This window comes from Poecile atricapillus, chromosome W (assembly GCF_030490865.1).
Source record: "Poecile atricapillus isolate bPoeAtr1 chromosome W, bPoeAtr1.hap1, whole genome shotgun sequence".
Lineage (NCBI taxonomy): Eukaryota > Metazoa > Chordata > Aves > Passeriformes > Paridae > Poecile > Poecile atricapillus.
In genome coordinates, this window is record NC_081288.1 from 56,918,109 (window position 1) to 56,943,964 (window position 25,856).

General features: G+C 41.8%; 1 protein-coding gene across 1 annotated transcript; it reads right to left on the bottom strand.

Moving 5' to 3' along the window:
* Nucleotides 1-11,250: 11,250 nt before the first annotated feature.
* Nucleotides 11,251-24,473, bottom strand: LOC131591959 (protein adenylyltransferase SelO, mitochondrial-like). Its single transcript, XM_058863100.1, has 9 exons — nt 23,947-24,473; nt 22,428-22,631; nt 21,257-21,437; nt 16,646-16,776; nt 16,004-16,284; nt 15,508-15,658; nt 13,549-13,734; nt 12,308-12,464; nt 11,251-11,674 (listed from the first exon to the last, which is right to left on the bottom strand). The coding sequence occupies exons 1-9, from the start codon at nt 24,453-24,455 to the stop codon at nt 11,480-11,482; spliced, it is 1,995 nt and encodes a 664-aa protein (XP_058719083.1). The 5' UTR covers nt 24,456-24,473; the 3' UTR covers nt 11,251-11,479.
* Nucleotides 24,474-25,856: the final 1,383 nt, after the last annotated feature.

The following is a 25,856-nucleotide window of genomic DNA, read 5'->3' on the forward strand; positions in this document are numbered from 1 at the left end:
CTAAAAATTGATATTGTCATTATTGCAGAGATGGAAGAACTGAGTGCCTGGTCTTAACACAAGAGAGACTGCAAAACTGTATATCTGTGAATGTGTAAATGTTGTATTTTCAGTGGTGTGAATTTCCTTCAATGTAAATACATGTATGTGAAATAAATTAACAGATACTTTCTAAAACTGTTGAGAGATGGGTATGAGGTACAAATGTTCCCAGAGATATTAGTAGCTGTTACTTTATGTGGTTTATTTTCAAACTGATATTCATTCTTAATCTAAATATAACTAATTTCTTTAAGACTCTTAGTCACAGTGGAAAAGTGCCAAGGTGGTCTGCCAGGACATACAATATTTGACTATCCCAAGCACTTAGTGATTGCTGAACACTTGTGCCAAACTGAGTTTCTTTATCCTTAATTTAAACTATGCATCTTATTTTGTGGTGATTATTTAAAACACCTAAAACAAATTCAGCATCACTAAGGCGAAATAAAGCTGTATTTCCCAATATATTCCAACTACTGCTTTCAACTGAAGGATCATATTTGCATAATTTTCATTTCCCTCTTTGTTTTTTTATTGTGAGAAGAGACAACTGAACTTTCAATGTCATAATATGAAAATGTTATAGAGAGGAAGTCAGCTTTGAAAGATGTTGGTTTTGAGATCCTGATGTCATGGTTGGTTAAAATGTGGATATATTCGTGAGGAGATCATTGTCTGATTGGGGACAGTTATTTAGAGCTACAGGCCTGCCTAACATGTTACCAGGACTATGGACTATTGACTAAGATTATTTTATGATGTATAGATAGTTTTATGATGTCTTTTTCTGAAGAATAAGTATTAGAGACAGAATATACCAACTGTGAAGCTGACCTGAATGTTTCTTCTCTGATTCCAAAGTCAGTGTCAAAACATGGTAATGCACAGTTGCAACACATCTTCTATGCTGTTTCTTTATCTGTGCTGTATTTCATTAACTGTCTGCCTTTTGTTCTACAGAAAAGGGGATAGCAAGAACAATTGGCTTGCAGGCTGATCTGTTTTGTTGCCCAGGGAGGCAGAGACCTGTTTGTTTACCTGACTTATTCTTCAGGAATTTGTAGGACTGGGTGTGTATGTGCAGGCTTGGCTTCTGGTGCAAACTGATGTCTTGTCCTGAAGCCAGTGGAATTCCCTCCCAGTGTCTTTGGGAGCAGTATCTGATGCTTGTGACCTTGTTGCTTGGTGCTAGGCTGTTACTGTAGAAAGACCATGGAACATTGTCTGAGTCCCGTGGCAAGCAGTAACACACAACAAAGATGATCATGGAATCACCGGTTGGAAATATTTGAGAACTCCTGGAATTCCTCCTTCCAGCAATGATGTTCTCAATGATGAGACAGCCCTGGGCAAAGCAAAGCACAATGTTATTCCTTTTAAGGAAAGTAGTCCAGACTAACATGAAATGGGAAGCTGGAAAAGATCTGGTTGATGTCAGGAGCCTGACGAACCGGCCGTCCTGCCCGCGGGGTTTGGAGCCCGGTGGCACGGCCGGGGCCGAGCCGGGCCGAGCCGAGCCGTGCGGGGCCGGCGCCGCGGGTGCAGTTGCGGGCAGCGCCCTCGAGGTGGAACCTTCTCACCGAGGCTGAGCGGGCGCTCCCGGGCGGGCGGAGCGGCCCCGCCGGGGCTGCGCTCCCGCGGCTCCGCGGGGCCGGCCCGGGCGCTCCCGCCTGGCGTGGGGCGTCCCTGTGCAGCGCTCGTGTGGTGGGCAGAGCCTTTGGGAGCGGAGCAAACTTCCCGAGCCTTGCGGCGAGCTGCTCCCGGCTGTGTCCCTTACCCTCCGGGATGGCCCTGGCTCCGCGCTGCCGAAACCTCCCCGGTGTCGGGGGAGAAACGGGAGCTCCGCCACCCCGCATCCGAGCCGCGAGCCAAAACCGGGGACAGGACAGAGAGCGTCGGGAATCTTATCCTGTGTCATCGATCCTGTGGCGGGGGACCCCGCCGCCCGCGGAAGGCGGGACGGGCACGGAGGCTCCGCACCCTGGGGGAGACCGCATTAAACAGACCCGGCCCGCGCCGGTGCCCCTCTCTTTGACCCGCTCCTCGCTCCCGCTCCCCACTGCCACAGCCTCAGCCTTTACCCACAGCGCTTCCTCCGCCCCGAAATCCCGCGGCACCGCGCCCCGGGCGGAGCGGCTGTGCCGGGGAGGGCGGAGCCGCAGCCCGCGACCAGCGGGGGATTCACATGGAACCGAGCGGAGCCGAGCGGAGCCGAGCGGAGCCGAGCCGAGCCGAGCCGAGCCGAGCCGAGCCGAGCCGAGCCGAGGAGCGTCACCTCCTTCAGCACCAAGAACAGCTACAAGTGTGGCTACGAGCCCGCCCCCTGTGCTGAGCCGTGCCCAGCCGCGCCCCGCCGTGCTGAGCCGTTCCGAGCCGTGCCCGTCTGAATGCTTTCGTAACTTTGTCTGCATTTTCCCCCCTCTCTCTCCCTGCCTTAATTTGCCATGCTTAAACGGTTTTCCTGCAAGGGTAGTGCGAGCTACTTTCTGAGTCAGGGACCACATTTCACAGTGTTTTTCCGAGAACTGAGGTATGAAGGCCTGGGTGTTCTAAAAGAAAAATAATTTAAAATCTGATCCATGATAGAGACTTGTGAAAACTACTGAAAGATGAACTTTTAAATTCATGTTTTCATGGAGGAACCAACGAGTGACTACAAAAAGCATCCTAAGTCACCAAAAGGGTCAGAGCAGCAGTGTTAGTGCTTAGAACTGTGCTCTAGGAAATGCGTGGAGGGATGGGAGAGGCCGCTGTAAAAGTAACACAGCTTGTGTTCATCTGCTAGCAGGAGCAAAGCTTTGAAGGTACTTGAGATGATTACAGTTCCTTGGGCAGAGGGCAGGTATCTGCAGCACGTGAATCCTCAGGCAGCAGCTGACTCCTCTGCATAAAAGCTCACCTGAAGATTGTTGATTCTTACTGTGATTTTACAGTGGTGGGAGGAAGAAGAAAACCGTCTTCAGTCTGACCATTGCATTTGTGGCTGGAAGACTGTCTGGAATCATATGCAAAGGGAAGCAACAGGTTTTGCCTGGGAATTGCAGAACCTGCTGATGGTATATTTGGCAATTAAAACTGCTATAAACCAACTGCAAGAAGTGGTAAAATAACAACACGGTGGGGCGAGGTGTCTGTCACTTGCAGGGGTTGGGTGGAAACCACAAGATGGATACACAGCCTTTTTGCATCATAGCAAATGATTGTGATTTTGAAGGATGCTCTTGTTTTTATCTTGCACTATCTTTTTGGAATTGGTGCTCTGGCAGATTTCTGGCAGAAATGCAGACATGTATTTCTTTTTAAGCCTTGGACTTGAAAAGACCAGAATGGAAGCTACTGCCCAGCAAAAAAAGCTATAGCTTTGAAGCTCTTTGGAGACATCTGCTAGCCTCTGCATCAGTAAGCTGGTCATAAATTTTCCTTTCAGTGACTCCTGAGCCTAGTTACCTGTTTCTGTAGAAAAATTTTAGGATGAGGTTTTTCTGGAGAGCCAACGGGAGCTCAGTTCCTGAATTTTTCTGAATAGAGGCTGATCAAAAAGCCTCTCCCCGTCCATCTGTTTTTGAGAGTTTTCCCATGCTGCTACAGCAAGTCAAACATAGCACTCCAAAAAGTAAGGATTTGACAGCAATACACTGGTGTAACTTGTCTGCTTTTGACCCTTCATAACATCAGATGCTGCTTTGGGGACTGCGATGTGTTTCATTTAAGGTATTCATCAAGTTAACTGGTAGGAAATCCACAGGGTATATTGATGCCAAGCTCTTTGTGACAGATACCTGGCTGACATCATCAGACTGAAACAAAAATTATTTTGTTTTGCTGTGCAGAATTCCTTTTCCTTTGGCCACTTGCTGTGTATCTGTTCTCATGAAACAGTGAAGAGGACTGCCTGTGGTCTTTGCAGAATCCAGTGAGAGCATTGGAATTTCTCAATGCCTCTAGACAGTGGTTGATTTTAGCTCAATCAAGGTGCTTACATCTGTGGCTTGCATCTGTGGCTTGGATGAAGTGGTTTTTTGCTGGTTTTTGTTTTGTTTTGTTTTGTACTGTAACCAGTAAACTAGGGTTCTGGTTACAACTGTAGTTGTCAATTATAGCTGAAGATATTTTGAAAACCACTGCATGTGATAGTCAAACTTTGTAATGTACTGATACTGTCAAGAGAAGTGGGAAGGCAGTCACAAATTCTGTTTTGATTAATAGGGCATGATATTCAAGTGTACTGGGGATGAGAAAAGCTACTCCTGCCTGTTTTCACTGAACATTCTTTATATCCCATAGAGATTCTTTCCAGAGCATGTGTGTCTCATAGCCTTGAGCATACTCTCAAGAAAGTTGTTGAACCATTATGTATGACATTTCCCCAGTCTTCATTTGCTGATGTCTCATGGGTTTTTGCTTCTTAGTTTTGGGGCTTCCTTATATATCAGCATTTCTCCTTCCTACTGCAGTTTCATTGGTAGGACTGAGTCCCCTGAAGGTCTCTCTGACCTTGATTACAAGCTATGGACTTCTAGTTTGTTGTCATCAGAGGAGCTGAGGATAATTCACTTTTTGCTATACACAGTTTGTCTTCTTGGGATTCCCTTTGAACTCTAATACTGAATCATATTCTAAAGTTTTTTTCCTTGAATAAGGGTGGGTAAAAGACTGCTAAATCCACAGAAAACTTACACATTTCTTACCATTTCAACCAGGTTCTCTTAAGAGAAAACTGGAAATCTCAGCATGCCAGATTTCTCTCAATCAAAGCAGAAAGCTGGTGTCTGGGACTCAGATTTCCTGCTGTGAATTTATCCTCTGTCTTCCTAAATGGAGCTACACATTCTGTTGTGAGACATCTTCCTGAAATCACCAATTGGGGAACAACTGAGACTAATTATCATGGCCTGTAGCCTCAAATCACTCAATGTTTAATGTATTCAGGAAAGTCTTAGAACCTGGTCTTGCTTCTCTGCATCATAAATAGGAAGTACTGTTAGTGATTTGTGTACCAGAATTTGGAAACTGGGGCCTTAGTGCATAGTCTGAGGCAGGGAACGTCTGTCTGTTACAAGTGTTGCAAGAAGATTTTGGGACTTGAGGGAAGTTGTTATATTTACAAACTGTCAAGCTTCCATTCTAACTGCTGTGCCAAAGGCTGCTGCAAATGAATGTGGGTGTCTTGACGTGAAAAAGAATAGTGAACTCTGCTAGCTGCAACCAGGGTGAATTGGTGGATTTATTAATCCAGTTTCCCTACATAATGTAAGAAAAGGAATGTCAGCTCCCTACACCATTTCATTTTCCAACTGACCTCTTGTATTTTAGTTGTCTTTCAACTGCTAGTTTTTTTTTGTTGCCACATCTACATGTAGGCCATGACATGTTCTTGTGTCTCCCTGAAGACCTCTGAACTCAAGGCTGCTTTTCTTTCTTCTTCAGCTCCTTAATAAAAAAATCTTCTCCCTCCTCTCTGCAGCCAGGTATGTGACAAGGATTGTGGCCCATACTGTTTAACCTGGAGTGCTACTGGAAATATTTTGTCTATGCTGCTAGGTTTTGATTGAAACTTACTGATGCATTCACATTGGCCTAAAGCTGGAAATGCTTTGAAGTTGCTGGTTTCCCTGAGTGAAAGAGTGACTGCTGCCAAGTACTTCTGTGCTTTATGTACGTGTGAAGTTATGGCTTCTGTGGTAGTTCTGCTTCTGTAAGATGGGACCGTATGTATGGATTTCATGTCTTCTAATGGAACTTGGTCAAACTAGAGGAGAAGGCTCTTTACTGCCCTTGCCTGTTCTGACAGTCAAAAAGTTCTGGGTAGCAACAGCAGTTGTGTGTGGAGTAGCAGTACTGCTCTGAAGTTGAGCTCCTAGACCCTGAGTATCATCTCATGGAGGCTTAGAGGATCCAACTTACCCTGTGCTCAAGAAGTTCCATGGCTAAGTAGAAGGTCAACATCATTTCCTGACCCAGAATGACAGAGATGGTGACTGCTGCAAGTCACCCAGTATGTTACTGCCTGAAGAGCTAAGCAGTGAGAGGTGCCTGCCCAGGAGGTTTGGGCTAGGCAGCAGTGATGCCTTCTCCAGAGGGTTAGGGGCCAGGAGAACAGTGGGGACACTGTCAGAGTCCTCAAAGGTGTATTTTCATTCAAAGGCCTTTTCATTCAGAAATCCATGTGTTGGCATTATTTCCACCTATTTCTTTTTCCTCTGGCAGGAAGCACAAAAATCTTACTGGAATAAATAAGAGGCAACCAAGACCTTTTTCTTCTCTTGATTCATCTGCACACATTGCAGAGGGTCCTATGGCTCTTCTGGTCATTGTGAAGGCTTCACAAGCCAGGGAAAGTGGTCTCATCCAACACCTTGACTACAACGGCTTTGCTTAGGATTAGTCCTGTTTAGGTCATCTTTTGTTCTAGGCATTAGATTTCCTGCTTCCTTCTGCAACTGTGTCTCATTTCATATTCTAGGGGCCCCCTTTTCCCCAGGATTTTACTGCTGCTTGTACATGATTGAAAAAACTTGGTTTTGGAATTTGGGGAGTGTGGTGGAGGTGAGGTGGTCCTTCTCATTGTTCTTCCAACTCAGTGCTCCTCTCTCCCGTTTGCCAAGATGAAGGCTATTCCAATGCAGTACCACTGGGTGGTGGCTCTCCTTTAGGAGACACAGTTTAACACAAAAAAATCCTTATGTAGAAAATGAAGTTTTCTCCATTTTGACTTGTACACATCCCTTTTCTTCTTTTACATGGCACCACTGAGAAGAGTTTGTTTCCATCTTTTTATTCCAGGTAGTTCACAGATAAGGCCACACTGAGCTTTCCCTACTCCAGGAAAGAAACAGTCACAGCTCTCTCTCAGCCTTTGCACATAGCTTATGTGGTCAAAGGCCTTCAGCATCTTCTTGGGTATCATAGACCATCATCTCTATTTGGGATGATAATTTTAGGTTTTATCACAGTATCTGTGGGGCTTAAGAGTGTTTTAGGTGTTTTCAGTTACATTTGGGTAATATATCTTAACTGTAAATTTTCTGTTTAATTCTAGGTATTACAGGAACTGGATAGAAAAAAATGACTAAAGAACTTAAACAAGGTAAGGTGTCATTATGTCACATGTGTTTTAAGAAAAGTTGCAACTGTTTCTAGGTCGTGACAGCTTTCAAGCAATTATTTTCAGCTCCCTGTGCTAAGCATGGGATTTTTTTTTCGGCTAGCTTTCCATTTTAGACTTGAATGTGAAAAATTCTTGTTTAGAATCAAGCCTTGCTGATGTGGTTTTTATCTAAGGAGCACAAAGAGATTTTGAACACTTAGGTTAGAAAAACCTGACATCTCCCCCTGATTTTCTGCTCCCCTGTTAATTAGGCATCTGCTGCAAGAATTGCATGAACAAAAGTGGTGCAGTCTGTAGTTGCGCCTGTCTGGAGCTTTGTCACAGCCCCTCATGTTCTTTGATTTATATGGCATACCTGTACCACACAGGGTAGCTATATCCTTCAGCTCCACAGCTGATGTCAGGGTGAGGGGAAACAGAGGTGTTAAGGGGAAGTGGCAGGACCAAATGCAACATCTCTATACAGGTGAAAGGAGCTGAGAACTGAGAATTGTCACTGCACACTAAAAACCTCCCACTGCCAACGCAGGAAGCAAAAAGCCAAATGACAAGATGTAGCCATGTAAGCAACGTAGTGGCAGCATTATTTAGAATTCAGACTGTATGATCATACACTGGATGTGACACCTATTCACATCTGCAAACAGTATGGTTAACAGTAAAACTTTGAGGAAACAGGCATGAACAACAATATTAAAATTGCAATTTTTATTAATTTGAATAACATTATCAAATCTGTAGCACTTATTTGGAAAAAATACCCAAACCCATCCTGATGCCTTAAGTTTTAGCTTTCATATTTTTCATATTCTGTGCTGCCTAGGTAAGTAGTTTTGAGCTTCATATGAAGTGTTAGTGAGCTTTCTTCACAGAGTAGGCAGACAAAGCAATTCCTTTTCTAGCTTCATACCAAGGAGCATTGGTACAAGTTTCAGGCCCAAAAGCATAAACAACAGTGGACTGAAGAGAGAAAACAAGGAAGATGGGACTTCCTAATCTGAAGCTGTAATTAGACAACCCCAATATGCAGATGGACCAAAACTTATAAAAATGTGATACCTCATGACCAGTCATTCATTTTTGTGACCATTTTGGGTCCATCTTGGGTGTAGCCCTGGCCAGGCTCTTGTACTGCTCAAGGTGTATTCTTGAAGGCCTTTCAATAAATACCTACTTTATTCTTAATTCTGTCTAGCCTCTGTTCTAGCTCAGCCTTCTCAAGGCATCAATCCCACAAACAAACAAAAACCCCCTCAAACAACCCACACAACATTCCAAAGTAAGAGCTGACAAACATTCAGCAACTGTAGATTTACAAGCTCAGGAAGCAGAGTTACAGTGAAATCTTACCAAGTCATGAAAGGAGTCCCACTATCATCTGAAACTACCCAGAGATTCATCTCCAGGAGGCTCTCATTTCAGTTTAGCCACAGGCTAAGTCTAATCAAGTACTTCCACAGAAAGCTTTTGATAAGAAGAGTCACCATTTCATTTTGAGCACAACTCCATGGGTTTTACATAAGCAAAATATCTGACCAGTAATAAATATTATTTTCAGAACCTATTGCAAATACAAGGAGTAAAAATCAAGAAGAAAATTATGATTCAAGTATTTAGATTGACAAGTGCTATATAAGCTGTACTCCTTTCTCTCTGAAGAACTAAGTGATAACATTCTAATCTTGACAAAATTTGGCCTAATTGTGCTGAAGAACCTCCTGCTTCCACACTGCTCCAGGAACAAGAACAGAAGAAACTATCATCAGAGATCAAACTATGACCCACCTGCTGAAATGAGTGTGCTGGAAGAGCACAAGCATTCCACTTGGCTCTGGACCACCATGTTTCTCCAAACAGAGCACTGATATTATTGTATGCCCTGGGGAACTGAGCAGTTGGACATCAGAGCAGCTGGAATATGTGAAAACCTTCTGAGTTTCTACCTGTAGGTGAACATCTATCACACATAAAACTTTACTGAGTGGCACATCAAAGCAGCTACAGCAAGAGGCTGCATTAATCATTCCAACCCTGCTAGACCTCTTGCATCTGATCAACATATAAGCAAAGAATATTTGCAAGGTAGCAAATACCACTGTATTTGCATTTCTCACTGTAACATTCATTTTCCCTTTTAAGGGTAAGATAAATGCTAGTAAATTATTCCAAAGTACCTCTTTCCATGATTTTGGCAATATAGGTGCATAGTAATTTGGTAGTTAATTCAAATGTTTGTATGTTCAAACACAAAGTGATATTATTCTCCTTCTCTATACCGCTTTTAATAGAGACCTACTCAACCCCCCCCAATTATTATCACAGTGCTGTTAAAAAGACTTGATCCCTTAGGCAAGGCTAAGAATCATTACTTTTTACACCATTTTGTTAAGCAAAAAGCTTGGACAGAGCTCCTATAAAACTCTGTTCCCCTCTGCATCCCAACAGAAAAGATACAAACTGAGAAACAAAATCAGCACAGTTACATTGATCAGTTTGAAGAAACTTCTCCTCCCTCAGTTACTCCCTTGTTGACCAGGCAGACTGTAGGAGACCACAGGTTCTGCAAGGGGATGTTTCAAGTGTATTTCAAATTGCCAACACTTTCCCTACCTGATGCAGTCCTGTTTACCCAGCACTGACTTTCTGCTAAAGTTTCCATTAAATGGTTTGGTTCCAGTAACCCAAATTTAAAGGAAGGATAATTCTCAATGAAAGCCTCAAATTCCCACAAAAATGGATTATTCCCAAAAGACCTCTTTCAACTACACCATTCATCCATGTGCTAGGTAATATACCTAGTTTGTCCTTTTCTGTAAAGACTCCAAAACTGCACAGGAAATGCTGTGGTTGTCAGAGATCATCAGTTCCTCCAGCTCCAAGACAGAGTGAATATTTACATGCAAAGCATGCCCTATGTCCTGTGACAGTGAGGAGGACAAACTGACTCTTAGTACAGATGGATAAGCAACAGTCCAACTGTTCTCCCCGTTTGCTGACAGCTCATATTGAGGAAGACTCAAAAAACCACAGTTCTGAAAACAAGTTTGCATAGGGGTAGAAGAATTTCCTTTAGGACACGTAAGTCACAGTGTGGGACAGTGATCTCTTTGGAAATAGAAACCTTTGCATTAAACCAAACCTTTCAGATGTCTGAACTAGTGACACAGTCCTTCAAAAAGAAGTTCAGAAAGCTACGTAACAACTAACTGCAAAACAACTTTCTTTTGATGATGTGGCAGTAACGGCAACCAACCTTCCCCTGAAACCTCAACTGAAACATTCTAAGTAACTTCCAAGCAAGTTCCTCTTCTCCTCCCACATCCTCTATCATCTTTTACCCAGGCTCAAACAGCATGTTCCTAAATGACCAACTTCCAGCATGAAGATTTTCGAGGACCATGGAAGCAAATTAAATGGTGCAAGAATAGAGAAGGAATGGAAGAACCCCATAAGCAGTGTGATGAGCAGTACCTCACCTGCACACTTCTGCAACAGGCAGACTCTGTTAGGAGCACAGAAATACACAACAAACCTGGATTTGAGTGCTGGGGTAGTTTAAGGCTCACGCTAATTTGGCTTATGCATCTTGCCCAAGGCAATTGGGTTACAAACTACACTCCTGAGTTTAGCAGATATTTATGGGTGTTGTTTATTCAGTTGAAACTGAATAAACTTCATCACCAAGTTTTCAAGTGCAAATGTATGTAATCTCCCTTAATTCTGCTCTTAAAAAAAATTCAATTGTTCCCCAAAAATTCTAGCCTGCACACACTCTCAGAAAATAGATAATGATTTAATACCTGTCTGAAGGTACACAGGAAATTAACTACTTAATTAAATGAAACATAGTTCAAACAAGCAATACTGAATCTCTTCCTCCATTAAAGAGGACTATAAGTTTCTGCATAGAGAGAGCAGTAAATAAATATTAAGAAGTACTATTAGTTAAGACATCAGACAAAAACAGATCAGATTCCTGACTTGCTATTTTTGTCTTCACATAACAACAACTCCATTTGGATGTTTCAAGTTCAGCCTGCCTCAACATAAAATACTGCTTTTTACTTGCAATGTAGTGAGGATAAAGAAAAGACTTGGGGTCTTTAAACATTTATATTACTGATGTGTATAGGCTGTTGATTGTCACTGGTTTGTTCCAATGATCCACAATTGCTTCAAATTAAGCACAGCTGAAGACTGCTATAGATGCATCCAAATGTAGTGCTGTTTCAAAAACTTAATAGCACTTTGATGTTTGCCTTGCTGAATTCTTCACTGCTGAAGGAGGATCAGAGTCTTCAGTTCACAGCAAAAAACAAAACAAGGCGGTTATGAAGATCACGTAACGCAGAGCTCTGAAGCCCACAGTGGAGGTTTGCTGCAATATGGTTGTCTGCTTCTGGTCTCTTGAGAACAAACAGCTGCTGTAGCAGTTGCTCCCTCCTCTTCTGCGTTTTCATTTACCTCCTGCAAACCTTCTGCTTCTTGGAATGGATGTTCTAAAAGTTTCAGTACATTTCTTACCTAGAGCAAAAACATAGCGCAGTTATTAAGAATTTAGAAAGTGAAGTATACTGTATTTAATACATGAACTCCAGATAAACCAAATATTAAACAGATGAACAATATACATAAGATGCAAACTGTAAAATTGTACCTGGCTGAGTTTGTACCTGTATGGGATTCAAATAACTTGAAATGCAAATATTAAATACAAATTCTTACGTAATTTCTCAAAATAAATTAATTTTCCCATATTCTGCAAGTAATATTCCACATGCTGAAAGTCCACAGGTTAAAGCTGTAAAATTTAAGACAATACTTTCCAGAAAGGAACAAGTGTAAATTAATCTTCAACTCCCTTCCAAGCCACTCTCAAGACAGTAAAAGCAGTGTGTCTTGTCTTGAGGTCAGCCTATAAAAGCTGGTGAAGTTCAGATTCAGAGTTTTAATTCCATTATTTGTACTTCAGTCATTAAAATTACAGTTTCAACAAAAACAATGGAGACCTCCTGAACAGTGAATTCCCAATCCCCTTACTGCCCAAGATTCCAGACTGAATTTTGCCTGATATAATGTCAGTCATTAACAGCACAACTACACATCCACACAAGCCTAGACAGAGAGAGAGTGAGAGAGAGAGCAGTAATAGCATACCTCTGAGAAATCCCCATTTTCAGCTGCTTCTATGGCATTCTGGGCAATGTAATTTCTCAAGATATATTTTGGATTGTTTGAATTCATGACCTTCACATGCTCAGTGTTCCAGGCATCAGCATTACCAACGCTTTCTATTTCTTTTTGCAAACGGACTCTGAAATTAAGCAGGTGACAACAATTGGTTTTTACCACATGAAGAAGTTGACACATTTTCTTGTTTTGAGATACTTTGTTCACGGCTCTTAAAAAATACTACATCATCTATAATCCTCTCAGTTTATAAAATGCAGCATGACAACATAATATAAAACACCACTTAGCTTAAAACTGCTCAGTACTATGGACAGCAGGTCCTGACACAGCTTGAGGAAGTAGCACAGCACTGTTTTTCTATTCTCTGAAGTCAGATCAAGACACTCAATATGGTCTGTTCTGCAATGACTGACACGTTCAAGTTTTGTCTTTCAACTATTTTTATACTGTTTATTGGTTAAAGCTTCTGCTGTTCTGGTAAAAACTCAGAGATGTAATACAGCTGAGGCAGTTTGAGGTACTTTCTATCAGCAATCTTTCTATCAGTAATATCAGTACTTTCTATCAGTAATACTTGCTAAAGCTCTCAGCCCTGCTGGAGAACAAGATCACAGGCAGCCAGGTGAGGAAAGATCTGACCTAATCCACACAGCACAAAAAATATAATGCTCTGTTCAGGGTTTTTTTTACAGAAAAAAATCTCCTGCTAACACATAAGTTTTTAAGCTTTAGAACAGTCTGGACCTTTGTTTTCCTGGCCATGATTTCTGTTTTTACTCTTTGATTAGGAATACTTGCTTTCTGTATTAATGCACAGACTTTTCTTTTGGAAAAAAAAAATTCAAAGGACAGAATGCTTAAAGGTCAGTCAGTTGTAGTTACTGAGCACTTAAAAGTTCACAACTGGAATTAGTGTATGTTAGAATCAACATCAACATTGTTGAAGCACTTGTCATACTAGATTTGATGCTAGATGATTTCTACACCCTCACATTACCTCAAAATCTAGTAAAACAATATAAAAAGATAGCCTTGAACTTTCACAGCAACAAAGATACTGATTATGGTAATAGATAATATTCTTGAGCTGCATGCTCTCCCCATCCTCCTAATCTATATTTAAGAGAGGGTGTCTTTTATGAGACATGCACATTGTTCTCAAAATGTAGAAATATAAAAGTGCTATCAATACTGAGAAACCTTACCTGTACTTCTCCAGCCATTCCTTCCAGTGTCCTTTATTTCTGCTAAGTAAATCATCTGCTGTTAACTGCTGCAGTTTAGAGAACTGTTCGATGCGTTCCAATTCTTTATTTATACTAGCTTTTGTTCCAATTAATGCAAACAGCTGAGGATTAGACTGAGCCAACATCAGCATCATTGACAGTTGTCTGGGAACAAAAGGAACAAATGCGTTAGATCCTAAAGGTGAGCTGCCGGTCAAGAACCATCTCTTCGCAATCAAAGTAGATACAAAAACATTCACAACAAACAAGGATTTCACTAGAAAGGTTAAATAACAGAAATTTGTAATTAACAAAACAATTTTTATTATAAATTATCCTAATTCTACTGTTTCTTCCCCCTTCTTCAGTGTGTTTAATTTATATTCCTGTTGTATATAAAGTGCAGACAATAGATTTTCAAAATTACTGGTTCAGTTGCCCAATTCTCATCAAAACACCCTTTGAACTTTGAAAGGAATTTGGTTTAAAAAATTTGATCTTACTTGGATATCAAGATAATATAGAATTCTCAAGTTTTGTCGTTTGGGGTTTTTTTTATTTCTTTAACACCTACTATTTTTTACTTTAACACTACTATATTTGCCAGTACTAATAAAAATCTAAATGATATGGAGAAAAATACTTAAGTCACATGAGACAACACTGTTTAATTTTTTTAGTTAGCCAGTCTAAATCACAGACTGAGAACTACTTTCTGATAATAAATTCCAAACAATATCCAGACTATTCTGCTGCAAGTTTGCCTAGGATTGCATCTCTTCATATTTCACTGTGTTAGCTGGTGCTGTACAATAGCTCCACCTTATTTTGCAATACAATTTAGCAATAATATGCTAGCTTTTATTTTTTTCTGAATTAATAACTACAGTATACCATTAAGTAAAATAAAAACCCGAAGAGTTGCAGCATATCAAAATACAAAGTGTTTTTATTTCCTCTGTGAATACATTTTTAAGCAAAGGAGAAAAGAAACATTACTCCTGGCCTCAAAACAGACAACTCATTATAACAAATTATATTTTCCTACTTTTAGTCAGCAGAGATAAGCCAGGTGCTTTGATTTCTGAGTTTATATAAAGTCCTATCCAGATCTGATGTACACATCTGACATACCTAGATCTATGATATCCAGGCTTTGGGATTAAAAAAGAAACATGTTATGCATTTATTTTAATACAGTATTATTCCTCTCCAAAATGTCACATCCCCATCATGATGATTTCTAGCTACTTTTCCATGTTTCTCTAGTCCTGAATGCAATGTTTAAAAAATACTGTCCCATCTCTACCACACAAGTTATCTCTGTATCGTGCTATCAACACACAGCAAAAGCTGAAAAATTTGGTAGGTTCATTACCTTTACAGTGCATTTACTAAACAGGGAGGGAGAAAAGTATACCCAAAATACCTTTAATTTTTTTCCCCAACTCCAAAAAGTGAAAAACTGCTGCAATCACTGTTACAAGCAGCAGTTGAATAGGAGTAATCATTTTTCCATGCTCAGAGTAGCTGGACTGCAGAACAAATGGGGGGGCATGGACTATCCCACCTAAAGGTTATCCATAGGCCAGAACTTGGGCAGTTGAAAGTGTTTTTGCTGACAGTACACTAGCAGAACACAGTAGCATTGCAGTTCAAACCCATTTCTTCTGTAAAATACTTCTGTATCACTTCATTATTTGGCACCCTCATTGTCTCAAGTCAGCAGACAGGGAAGAAAATGAAAAAAAAAAAAAGACCAATCTAAAGCTCAGATAACTTTAACTCGAGAGCCAACTGATGGAAATCATGCATCTACTTAATAGTGACATTTCCAGTCTTAAAATCAGTGAAATATTACATACCATGCAGTGTTCATTATGTTTATAATGAAACTAAAAGCAAAAGCCAAAAACATTTAAGCAGTGTAATTTATACCGTGGATCCATCTGTGGTTTAAAAACAATTTTCAGTTCTTCCACAGAAGCACACTGACTTGTAAGCTCTGCTAAGAAATCTTCAAATTTTGAAGGATCCATGTCTACTGAGAATGAACTCAGCAAGTAGAAAATATTTGTGAAGTCTCCAGCTGAAAAAAAAGAATTTCATGAGTAATGCAACTAATAAATCAGCAGGAAAGCAATTCCCATACCTCCTTCCTACCTCCTCCCACAGCAGTATAGGTCACCATTCTAAAGAGACAAACAAACTGTTCTCTCAGTGAGGGTGCAAATGTGAGATAGGGGCCCTGTATAAAGCAACATCTACCCCACAGTTCACAATAAGGTAATTATTTTCAGCCTTTTGTTCTCTCAGATAACAATAGAGTTGCACAAGGCTACTTTCTTTTAAGGTCAAGATATAAATTGTATTTTGATTTGGTAACAGATTCAGATAGGCTATTAAAGAAGCACCTTCTGTGCGGTACACCAACCTGTGAGATGCATGGTTTCAAGCAGTTCAGACACCAGCTTATTATCTTCTTCTAATTCCAGCTGGATTAAGCCTAGTTTTTTTCTCATCTTCTGCGAATAGTGTTTCTCAAATTCTGCATCATATTCCTCTTCCAGGATCAGTTGGCTTATTTCCAAGGGCAGCTCTGGCACCAAAGCTTCAGCAAGTTTCCCCAGGTTCCACTTGCAAATCTCTGGCTGTTTGTTGTAAGCATAGCGCCCTGTATTATCAGAACCATTGCAAATGTGCTCAGGGTCATACCTACAAGAGAAAAAATGGTTAGTATTCTTCCAGTTATCTGGACACTAATACAGTGAAAAGTAGTAGTTTTATTATTTCAGTCTGCTCTAGGAACTAAAAAATTTGAAAGGAAACATTCCTTGATTCTTTTCCCAAAGCCAGAGGTTACAAGAACAGTCTTACAGCTGAGATGTTGTGAACACAGTTTAAAACACATTGACAAGAAGAATTACAGGGAAACTAGAATTACCTTAATCTCCTTTGTTGTAAAGATAATTCAAAAATCTACTTGAGAGTTAAAATACTAAAGCAACCACGAGCACCGGGATTATCCTACATAGCAAGAATATATGCACATTCCAAACAATGATGCCACACTGACCTGTCCATAAACCCAAAAGGGCCATAGTCAATGGTCAGTCCAACAATGCTCATGTTATCTGTATTCAGCACGCCATGGCAAAACCCCACACACTGCCATTCAGCAACCAATCTCGCTGTCCGTTTGGTTATCTGAAAGAAAGGACTTTTCTTCATTTTTTATCACAACGTATTTCCAATATATTCATGTATTTCTTAGTCTGAACCGAGCAGATTCTGTCAGTATGCCTGTCATGGAGTTCCTTTACCTTTAAGAAAGTTAAAGTTGCTGGGGTCTCCTGGGAGTCTTTTCTCCTGACCAATTATCGGTCATTGCTGAGAATTGGCAGCAGTTTTAGCCATTGAAAAGTAGAATCAACTTGTGAACCCCACCTTAAAGTGTACACCCAGAAGTCTGTAGTAGTTCTTTGTTTCTTGACTGTGAAAGGTGCCGGAGCTCCGGCTGGCCTCCGGTTCTCTGCCCAAGCCATGCGGCCGGGCGGGGGCCGGGCCGGGCCCCCCGCGTCTCCCGTCTCCCGGCCGAGAGATGGGGCTTGCCCTGGGCCAGGTCGGGCTGGGCCGGGCCCGGCCCGATCTCTGGTTCAGCTGGAGGGTTTGCTGTAACTACATTCACTAGAAAACTGCTGAGTGAAGAAAGAAAAGAGCTCTAAGCCTGCTGCAAGCAGAGACGGAGACCACGCTCTAAAGCAGCTATGAAGAACTTTCCATCGCAGACGGCTCCAGCTCCTGTTCAGCAGAGATCACCGAACCATCTACAAAAGCTTGGGCAAGATTTTAACTCTTTCTTACCCAGATGAGACTTGCGGATTAATCTTTTTATCCAGAGAGAGAAAAGGAGAGTAATCAACATGAAAAGAGACTTTATAAACTACTAGTGGCAAGAAAGAAAAGAGACTTCAAGAAAGGTAGAGAATTAAGGAGATGCTTTAATTAAGCTGAAATATCTTTCTGTTAAAACTATGGAGATGGACAATGAAGTCCTGAAAAAAACCCTTTTAATTCATAATAGAGTATGGAGAGGAATAAGGTGTTCAAAGTGTAAATTTGAGTAAAAAGTAGAGTAATTGTGGTATAGTGAAGTGCTGAGAGATTTGAAGCCTTGAGAGGCAATGAGAAAACTGTTTCTTAGTGAGGCTCACAGAAGCAGATGAAGAATACTTTTTTGCCTTTGACTAACTTATCCTTAAAAATGCTATCTTCAAACTCATGACCCATAACACATTTCAGAGTGATGTGGAATGGGAGGGGTGGGCTTTAATAACAGTAACTGAGCAGCTGATATTAGAGAAACGAGAAACTATAACAAAATAGTTTTCTTGTGACAAACTCCATAAATTAACAGAAAGGAACTTCTGTTTCTCTACAGAAACTGAAGAAAAGACTATAAGAAAATTAGAACTGTTTAAACCATCAAAATTATAAAGTTTTTGTCTCTGTTGTCATGTGAACGAAAAGAATAGTGAGCAGTGAGAAATGAAAAGGTTTTTCTAAAAGTTTATTCTGGTGTTCTTATTCTTGTAGTTTGTCAATAAACTTTTCTTTATTCCTTTTAAGTTTTATACCTGGTTTGCTCTTATTTTAATCCATATCTCACAGCAAAAAATAGATATTTCTTTTTTCCCCTTTTTGTTAATTACTAGTTCAAAACCACGACAATGCCATAGACACAAACATCTTAAGGACAGTTTGCCTCTCTCTTCCTGTCAGTAACTCCCCTGTTTCTCTGCCTCCTATTTCCATTTGCCTCCTCTTCTCTCCTGCCATGCTTGACTTGCCAGCCAATTGAACAGCTTTCAAATGCACTGGAGGCAGTACACTGAAATAAGATTAATGGTTTGACATCAGACTTGCATACTACTCTAGTCATTATACAAATATATTCATTTGCCTATTGCTAATTTTAAAGAGTAACTACAGGCAGGAGATCACATAAGCAAACGTACTCTTTTGGATTACCCCATATGCAGGGGTGATCTACAGGGACGTTAAAGGGCTGACACAAAAAAACTGTTCCCTGCAAACAAGTTTTAGCACTGATAAGCATGTCTCTCTATGTTCTGAGAGTGGGAATAAGGCTACAAGATTAAATAAAAAAATTGCAAGAATGACAATTTTGTTTAAATGCAATTCTTCATGGAATGCATGTTTCATCTGACATTTTCCACTACTTAACAGAGAATTATTTTTATGAAATTGACTACAATCACTGCATGTGCTCCATCCTTCAAATAAATAGTACAATATTTTAAAGCAGTCCTAGTTACTCAAATACAGTAACCTACCTGTCAACTACAACACTAAAAATCTAAAAGTCAGGAAGCCAATATGGTTTTTAAATAGAACTAGTTGTAAATACTTTATTAAATTGCTGTAAGTAAAAATTTTGCATAGCCACTAGCTAAAACTTTAAAATAAAATTATTTTCATAGATCAAATCATTCTTCTTCCCAAATAGCTAACAATGCATAGAAATTCAAAACAACTATTTGCTCCATGCTGCAGTGTAAGTATATTTCATTAAGGTTCAAAAAAACTATATATGAATTGTTTCATTAGATGTTTCTATGTCTTTGTGTTCAAATCCAGAATTTTTCTACCTTTTTTTTTTTAAAAAAAACCACACACAGTCAAGTAAAGAACAAAAGTTAAACAAATCTTGCCCTGACAGGTAGTGAAAACCATAAATGATGCATGGAACAGAACCTTTTGGTTCACCTCGAGATCCCACACCTTATTTTTCCCATATTCTCATAGTAGATACTTAACCCATTTTTCCTGAACACTGATCCATGGGACAGCTGGAAGCCAGCAGCCAGCTACATGTGTCCAAAACTGATTACTTAAGCCATGAACCAGTAAGAGAGGCACACCCTGTACAATGGCTCTGTGCCAGGAAAATGTAAAATTTAAAAATGAAAAAATCCTGGCCACCAGAGTTGGGATAAAAGCACTCCAGTTGTTAAGGCAGTCCTTGTTTGGATGCACTGCACACCACCAGGGTTCTGGTAAAAAGAAATCCCCCTAATAAGAGCGCCCAAAAGCAACTAAAGCTTGAGTGACACTCAAAGATAGGTATATTGATGATAAAGAGACAGCTCTGCATCCCCTTTGATCTTTATTATTTTTGATCAACATTTTTCTACAGCTAGCCAAACTAGAAGGGAAGTATGGTGCATATATAAGACTGTCACCTGAAGGATATGCTCACTTAAATTTAAACAACAGCTACAAATTATTTGAGAAGTACAGATAATGATGTCTGCTTTCTAGACAGTGCTGTGAAATGCAATCACTTGTACTTTTTGACTCCATTTCCTCCACAGTGCAGAAAGAATGATAAAACAAGATAGAGTTGAAGTGATGGCAGTTGCCTGCTCGTGGATGTGTTTGCTCAATTAGAGAATGGAATGGGGTGATTTTCAGGAGAGAAAAGTCTGTAAAGTCTCCACTAAGGATGAGAAAAAACATGAGGAGGCAATGATAGCACAGACTGGAGTGTGGACAGTCAGTGGCATGAGAAGCACAACAAATAAAAAACAGACCTGGAGAAACAAGAAGAGAATACTAGGAATAGGGGTGGGGGGAAGGAGAAGGAAGCCTGTAGTAACTGGGCCAGGAAAAGCAGCCAAAAGCAGAAAAAGGCAGGACTAGGCATACACATGCACATCCACAAAGATCCCCAAGTCCCATGACTTTTCATGGAAGTAAACTTATCAGGAAGTAAACTTATAAGTTTACTTATCAGGAAGTAAACATGCCATCAGCTACAGAGCTGGACACACACAGCGTGAGTGCAAACCCACAGCTCTCATCAACCCCAACTGTTCACACACAAAGGACTTGTCCAGCAGAGTTAAATTCTTTTGAATGTAGTGGTGAACCAATCCACAGCTTGCTTTGAAGAACTAATGCAAGTATGCACAGGTTGTGGTAAAGAAAAAAAAAAAAAGGAGCAAGAAACCAAACCATAGAATGTCAGCTATTCTGACCTCTTATCAGTCTGCTATGAAAGTGCATTATTCTACAGCCATTCCCTCAGCCCTTACCAGATATTTTCAGATTTCAAAGCACCACAACAGCTTTTAGATAGACTAGTGTTAGACACTCGTATTTTTTAATTATTCTCTTTGCTGGCTAGTTAGAAGAATGTTCAACTGCCTTTAAACATTTCAGTTCTAATATCTGAAGTTAAAATGATCTGCAGACAACACTCTTGTTTGTAATTTGGAAAATAAGACTCAGCATTCTCAGTATTTTACAAAACGATGCCTTGCAAGTGATGTCTCAGCACCATCAACTGATCATCTGACATTCAGAGCCAGAACTTCCTCTCAACAGTCTAAGACAGTCCCAGAAAATGGAGATAAGTCTTTGGAAGCTCTCCCATAGCAGGGAAATAAAGATTTACTATTAGGAAGGTTAAACTGTTTTCACTGGTTAGATCAATATCAACACTACTTTCATCAATAAGCAGGTCTACCTACTAAAAGTTCTTTCTTCAGAGAAAAAGGTTCAGACTTTGAATGATACTGACTCCAGTCATCTGTACTTGCAGATGAAGTTCCTAAAGATGACAGGTATAGATTTATGAAGAGAGTCTGATCTTCCTTACCTCTTTGAAGAAAGCAGCATTCCTCTGAATAGTGTTGTCTGAATAAACCTCCTGGATTTCTGGGTAGAAAGTGCTGATCACATAATCAAGCATCTGTATTCGAATATCATTCCGGTCAACGCTGGGACCCTTGCGTCCAGTGTATTCATCAGGGGGTTTAAAAATTTCAAAAGAGCCAAATCTGTTTCAAAATAAAAACATGTTTTAGAATTAAAATACTGATACTATTAACATAATTTGATATTGTATGTAATAAAAACACTTACTGCTGTTCTAACAACAGCACACCATCTCTGAACACCAATCCTTCAGGTGGCTGAGAGAAAAGATCTGCAAGATTCCTACAATGAACGTGGTGAGGCTCAGTGACTTGGTAAAAGGAAGCTTCTACATCCACATGTAACTAAACTGACCAACCCTGCCAGTACTGAACACCAGCTCACTGAAGTTTATTACAGCTCCTTCTACTGAAAATTTTTTATCCTAAAATATGTAAAAATATTTGACTTCTTTTAAATAATAGACTGTACATCAAGCATACCAGATATATTTTCCAGATATGTAAACACACAGAGAAATGCACACAAATACACACATACATATGAAATCACATCTTCCTTATACCTCACCTTCCCCTAATATTCTGTAACCTTAGAGGAAGCAGTGCAACTTCCTGAAATGCCTAATAGCTGTAGCTTCTGCTGGAGCTGGAACCTCATACACTTCTCAGGCAGGGAAACCTGGCAGGTGTTTGCCTTTGAAACACCCAAACTCTGACAGTACTATTTTAGAATTGGAATTAAGGATAGAGCTATAATCCACCAACACCACTACTACTACTATTAAAAGAAAAAAATAAAAAAATCCTGTATTCTGTAGAGGAATACACATGAAAAAACTCTTGTCCTAAGTCTGCAGAACTTCTTCTTTCTACCAGGCCAGTATCTCTGGTGTTTATCTGCCTCAGTGCAAAGACAGCAGCCCATCCCATCTGCTGGGCAAGAGAAGCAGCTTCCTACAGCCCAGCAAAAGAAGTTCCAAGTATCCAGAACAAGAAACAAATACTGCTGTTACAGAAATATACTGAATTTGGTATTTTAAAAGACTGCTTAGTTTTAAAGGAAAAAAAAAAAAAACAAAAACAAAGCCAATCAACAAAATAGGCTTCTACCTTATAAATGTAGAGGCTATTCTCAGAACAACTGTACACCTTTCATTTTTTGGATTCCCATCATAAAATATGTCACGAACGACTTTGGAGTCAGATGTCACACAGGTGCCAGCCCGTGTTGTTGGTATTCCCAGGTGAAACATGGCCTCGCTGCACAGGAACTCCCGAATGCTCGACCGCAGCACTTTCCGGCCATCAGCTTGTCTGCGGCAGGAAGACACAGAGAGTTTTTAGGCTATAAAGGCAGGAACTCCTATCTCCTCTGTAGCAGTAGAGAAATAAAAGCCTAGAAGTAGCACACTCTGTCCATGGTCACACAAAAAAGTAGTGGCAGATCTGAAAACAAAAGCTGGACCTTCAAACTTCTGTTAAAGTTCAATTAGATGGACACAACAACTTGAAATAAAGAGCACACATAACAGAGTAAACCTTCCAGGTACACATACCCCTTCTAATCATTAACTGTGTTGGTTTTATTGATGCAATAGTCTTTAAAAAGATTTTAAAAATTTGGACAACTATAGCTATTTTATTGTATATCAAGTCAATGGTTTCCTCTTAACTAAATGAAATATAATGAAAAACATTCTTCCAAATCTTTCTGGGTAAGCAATCTAGAAATGGGGTCTTAAATATGAGCACACACAACAGCTGCACTAAAAAAACCCAACTAAACAGACAGAAGATAACAAACTAGCTTATTTAATAAACATTAAGCAAAAGGAACAGACATAGGTGGTTCTCAGCCCGCACTCCCAAAGCCACAGGCAAGCAGGAGAACTGCCCAGGGCAGATCTAAAAAGCTACCACCACATCTGGGATTTTCACTGTGATTCCCTTAACTCTCACAGACCTGAAGAAGACCTTCAGAGGACCACATACATGAAACTAAGGTGCTGCCAAGCCTGTGTAGAGCTGGGACAGAAAATATGGGAAATTAAAAAAAGTTCCTGAAATATTTAAAGTATTTAAAGGCTAATGTGACTAACGAAGATACTCATCCCTTGCAGGGATTTGGTCAGTATGCCATTTTGGGGACTTTTCTGCTATTCCCTCCTACAGCTGGGAGGAGGGGGAGAAGGAGCAGCAGCACAACCAAACACTCACATTTAAATACCATCTGCGTGGGCAGCAATTACACACTGCTCTCCCCACTGTCATCATGGTCTGCATCCTCCCAGCGGGGGAAACCCGCACAGGAGGATAACCAAGGACAGAAGTCACCTGCACCATGCAGTGACATGCAGTTGCGCTCCTGTTTTCCAGCAGAAAATTTTGCCACCTCCTGATCTAGCATTTAAGCATTACACTCGCTGATGCCGAAGTTAAACAAAACAAAACAAAACAACCACGAGGGCTTAACAGATGACCTTTGCCTCAGAGAATGATCCTCAGCAAGGCACCAGCCCCTCGTTAATGCGATCTGAGAGGAGGCAAGTCCTTCCCCGTCCTCCCCGCAGCCAGGCACGGGGCACCGCGCCCCGCCGGCTGCCCCGGCCCCGTCCCGCCCGGGCCTTACCGGGAAAAGGGGGTGATGCCGGCGCCCTTGAGCTGGATCTCCCAGCGCTCGCCCCGCGGGCCCAGCACCTCGCCCAGGTACATGGCGGCGCCGTCGCCCAGCTGCCCCGCGAAGCTGCCGAACTGGTGGCCGCAGTAGCAGTGCGCCGCGGGCTCCGCGCCCGCCAGCACCCGGTTCCCGCTGAAGAACAGCGCGGCCTCGGCCTCCGCCGCCTCCGGGTCGGCCGCGGGCGCCTCCAGCCCCAGCAGCGCCAGCGCCGGCAGCGACATGGCCACGAGCCGCGGGTTCTGCAGCGGGCTGGGCCGCACCCGAGCGAAGCAGGCGCCGGGCACGATCCGCGGGCCGCCCTCCTCCGAGGCGTCCACGGGCAGCGAGCGCAGAGCCAGGTTATCGAAGCGCAGCGCGCCCAGCCAGCCCCCGCCGCCCTCGGGCTGCTGCATGGCCGGGCCCGACGCCGCCCGCAGCAGCCGCGGGGGGAAGCGGCGAGCGCTGCGCAGCACCGAGTCCATGCGGCCGGGCCGGGGGCGGTGCCGAGGTGAGTCCCGCCCATGGGGCCGCCCTGCCCGGACAGCCGAACCCGGACAGCCGAGCCCGGGGAGCGCGGCTGCGGCCCGGCACATAAAAATTGGCCCCGAGCCGGGCGGCTCTGGCCCGCTCGAGCAGCCGCCAGCAGCGGGGAGTGCGGGACCCACAAGAGGAAAAAATATAAACGAATGTATACGAAAAGTCAGTACTTATTCACAATGCTCCAGCTTTATTTCAGTTAATAGCAGCTACGTCAGTGGTGGGTCAAGACCAAACCTCTTTTAGGTGTGCACACTTAACTTTCTCTGAAGGGTCCAGTGGATGCCTCCACTTAAGCCCGGACCTAGCAGGTGAACGATTTACAGACAGTAGAGGGCACTACATTATTACTATTACTTGTACTTTCCAGCTAAACTCAAACGTGAGTCTCAGCTCTAAAGAACTGGGGTGTAACCATAGCAGAGACGACATGGTGATGGCAGCAGGGAGAGGGAGAGGAGCTGCCCCGTGGCATTTGGGTGATGGACACCCAAAACTCTGTTGCACTTCCGTAAGAGACGGTCCGAAGTTTCCCTTATCTGCCTCACGACCATCGCAAGAACAGAGACCAAGACCCTGAGGACCCCAAGGGACTTTGTACAGGGGTTCTGGCCTGGCTGAGGTGGATGCTTGTCAAGTGATTGTTTGCAGATGTGCTTGCTGTGCTGCCATGGTATGCTGCCTTCGTTCCTGCTGGTGAGCAGGGACTTGTAAGGAGCAGCCTGGTCTGTACCTTACACCTGCTTCCCAGAGCAATGGGTCTTATCACAATGTGAATCTCCCCACCTCTTGGCCAACTGCCCCTAAGTTACTTTCTGAAAGAGATCTCCCCATGGAAGAAGACCATATAGCTATAACCCCCCCTTTTTTTCTCTCTTTACTTTGCCTCTATCCCTCTCTCTCTCTCTCTCCCTTTCATCTATCGCATAACGCATGTTGTTGGCACTAAAATAGAGGTGCATCATTGCTGTTGTGATTTAAACTGAAATCCCTTTGTGTCCTTATTGCACTCTGAGATCAAACTAAACTCTCACGACTCCCACTTGTGTTAGCAGATAGTGACAACTCGTACAAACTTAAAGCCCTGAGCAACTTTGCCAGGCTTGCCCACACAGAGCTCCAGGAACAGAACACTCCTGCTGGCCCTAGAAAAAGCAGATATGCTGCTTAGTTGCATATATCACATTAATAACCACCCTGCTGTAATCAAATCTCACTTTTCATTACTTTGTCCAGTTTGTAAATCATCTCTGTGGCCAGAATCAGGAACACCTGACCACTGAAGAAATGTCATCTAGCTGGGATAATTTTTTTCTTTTGCATTTTCTTTTCTTTTAGGTCTGATC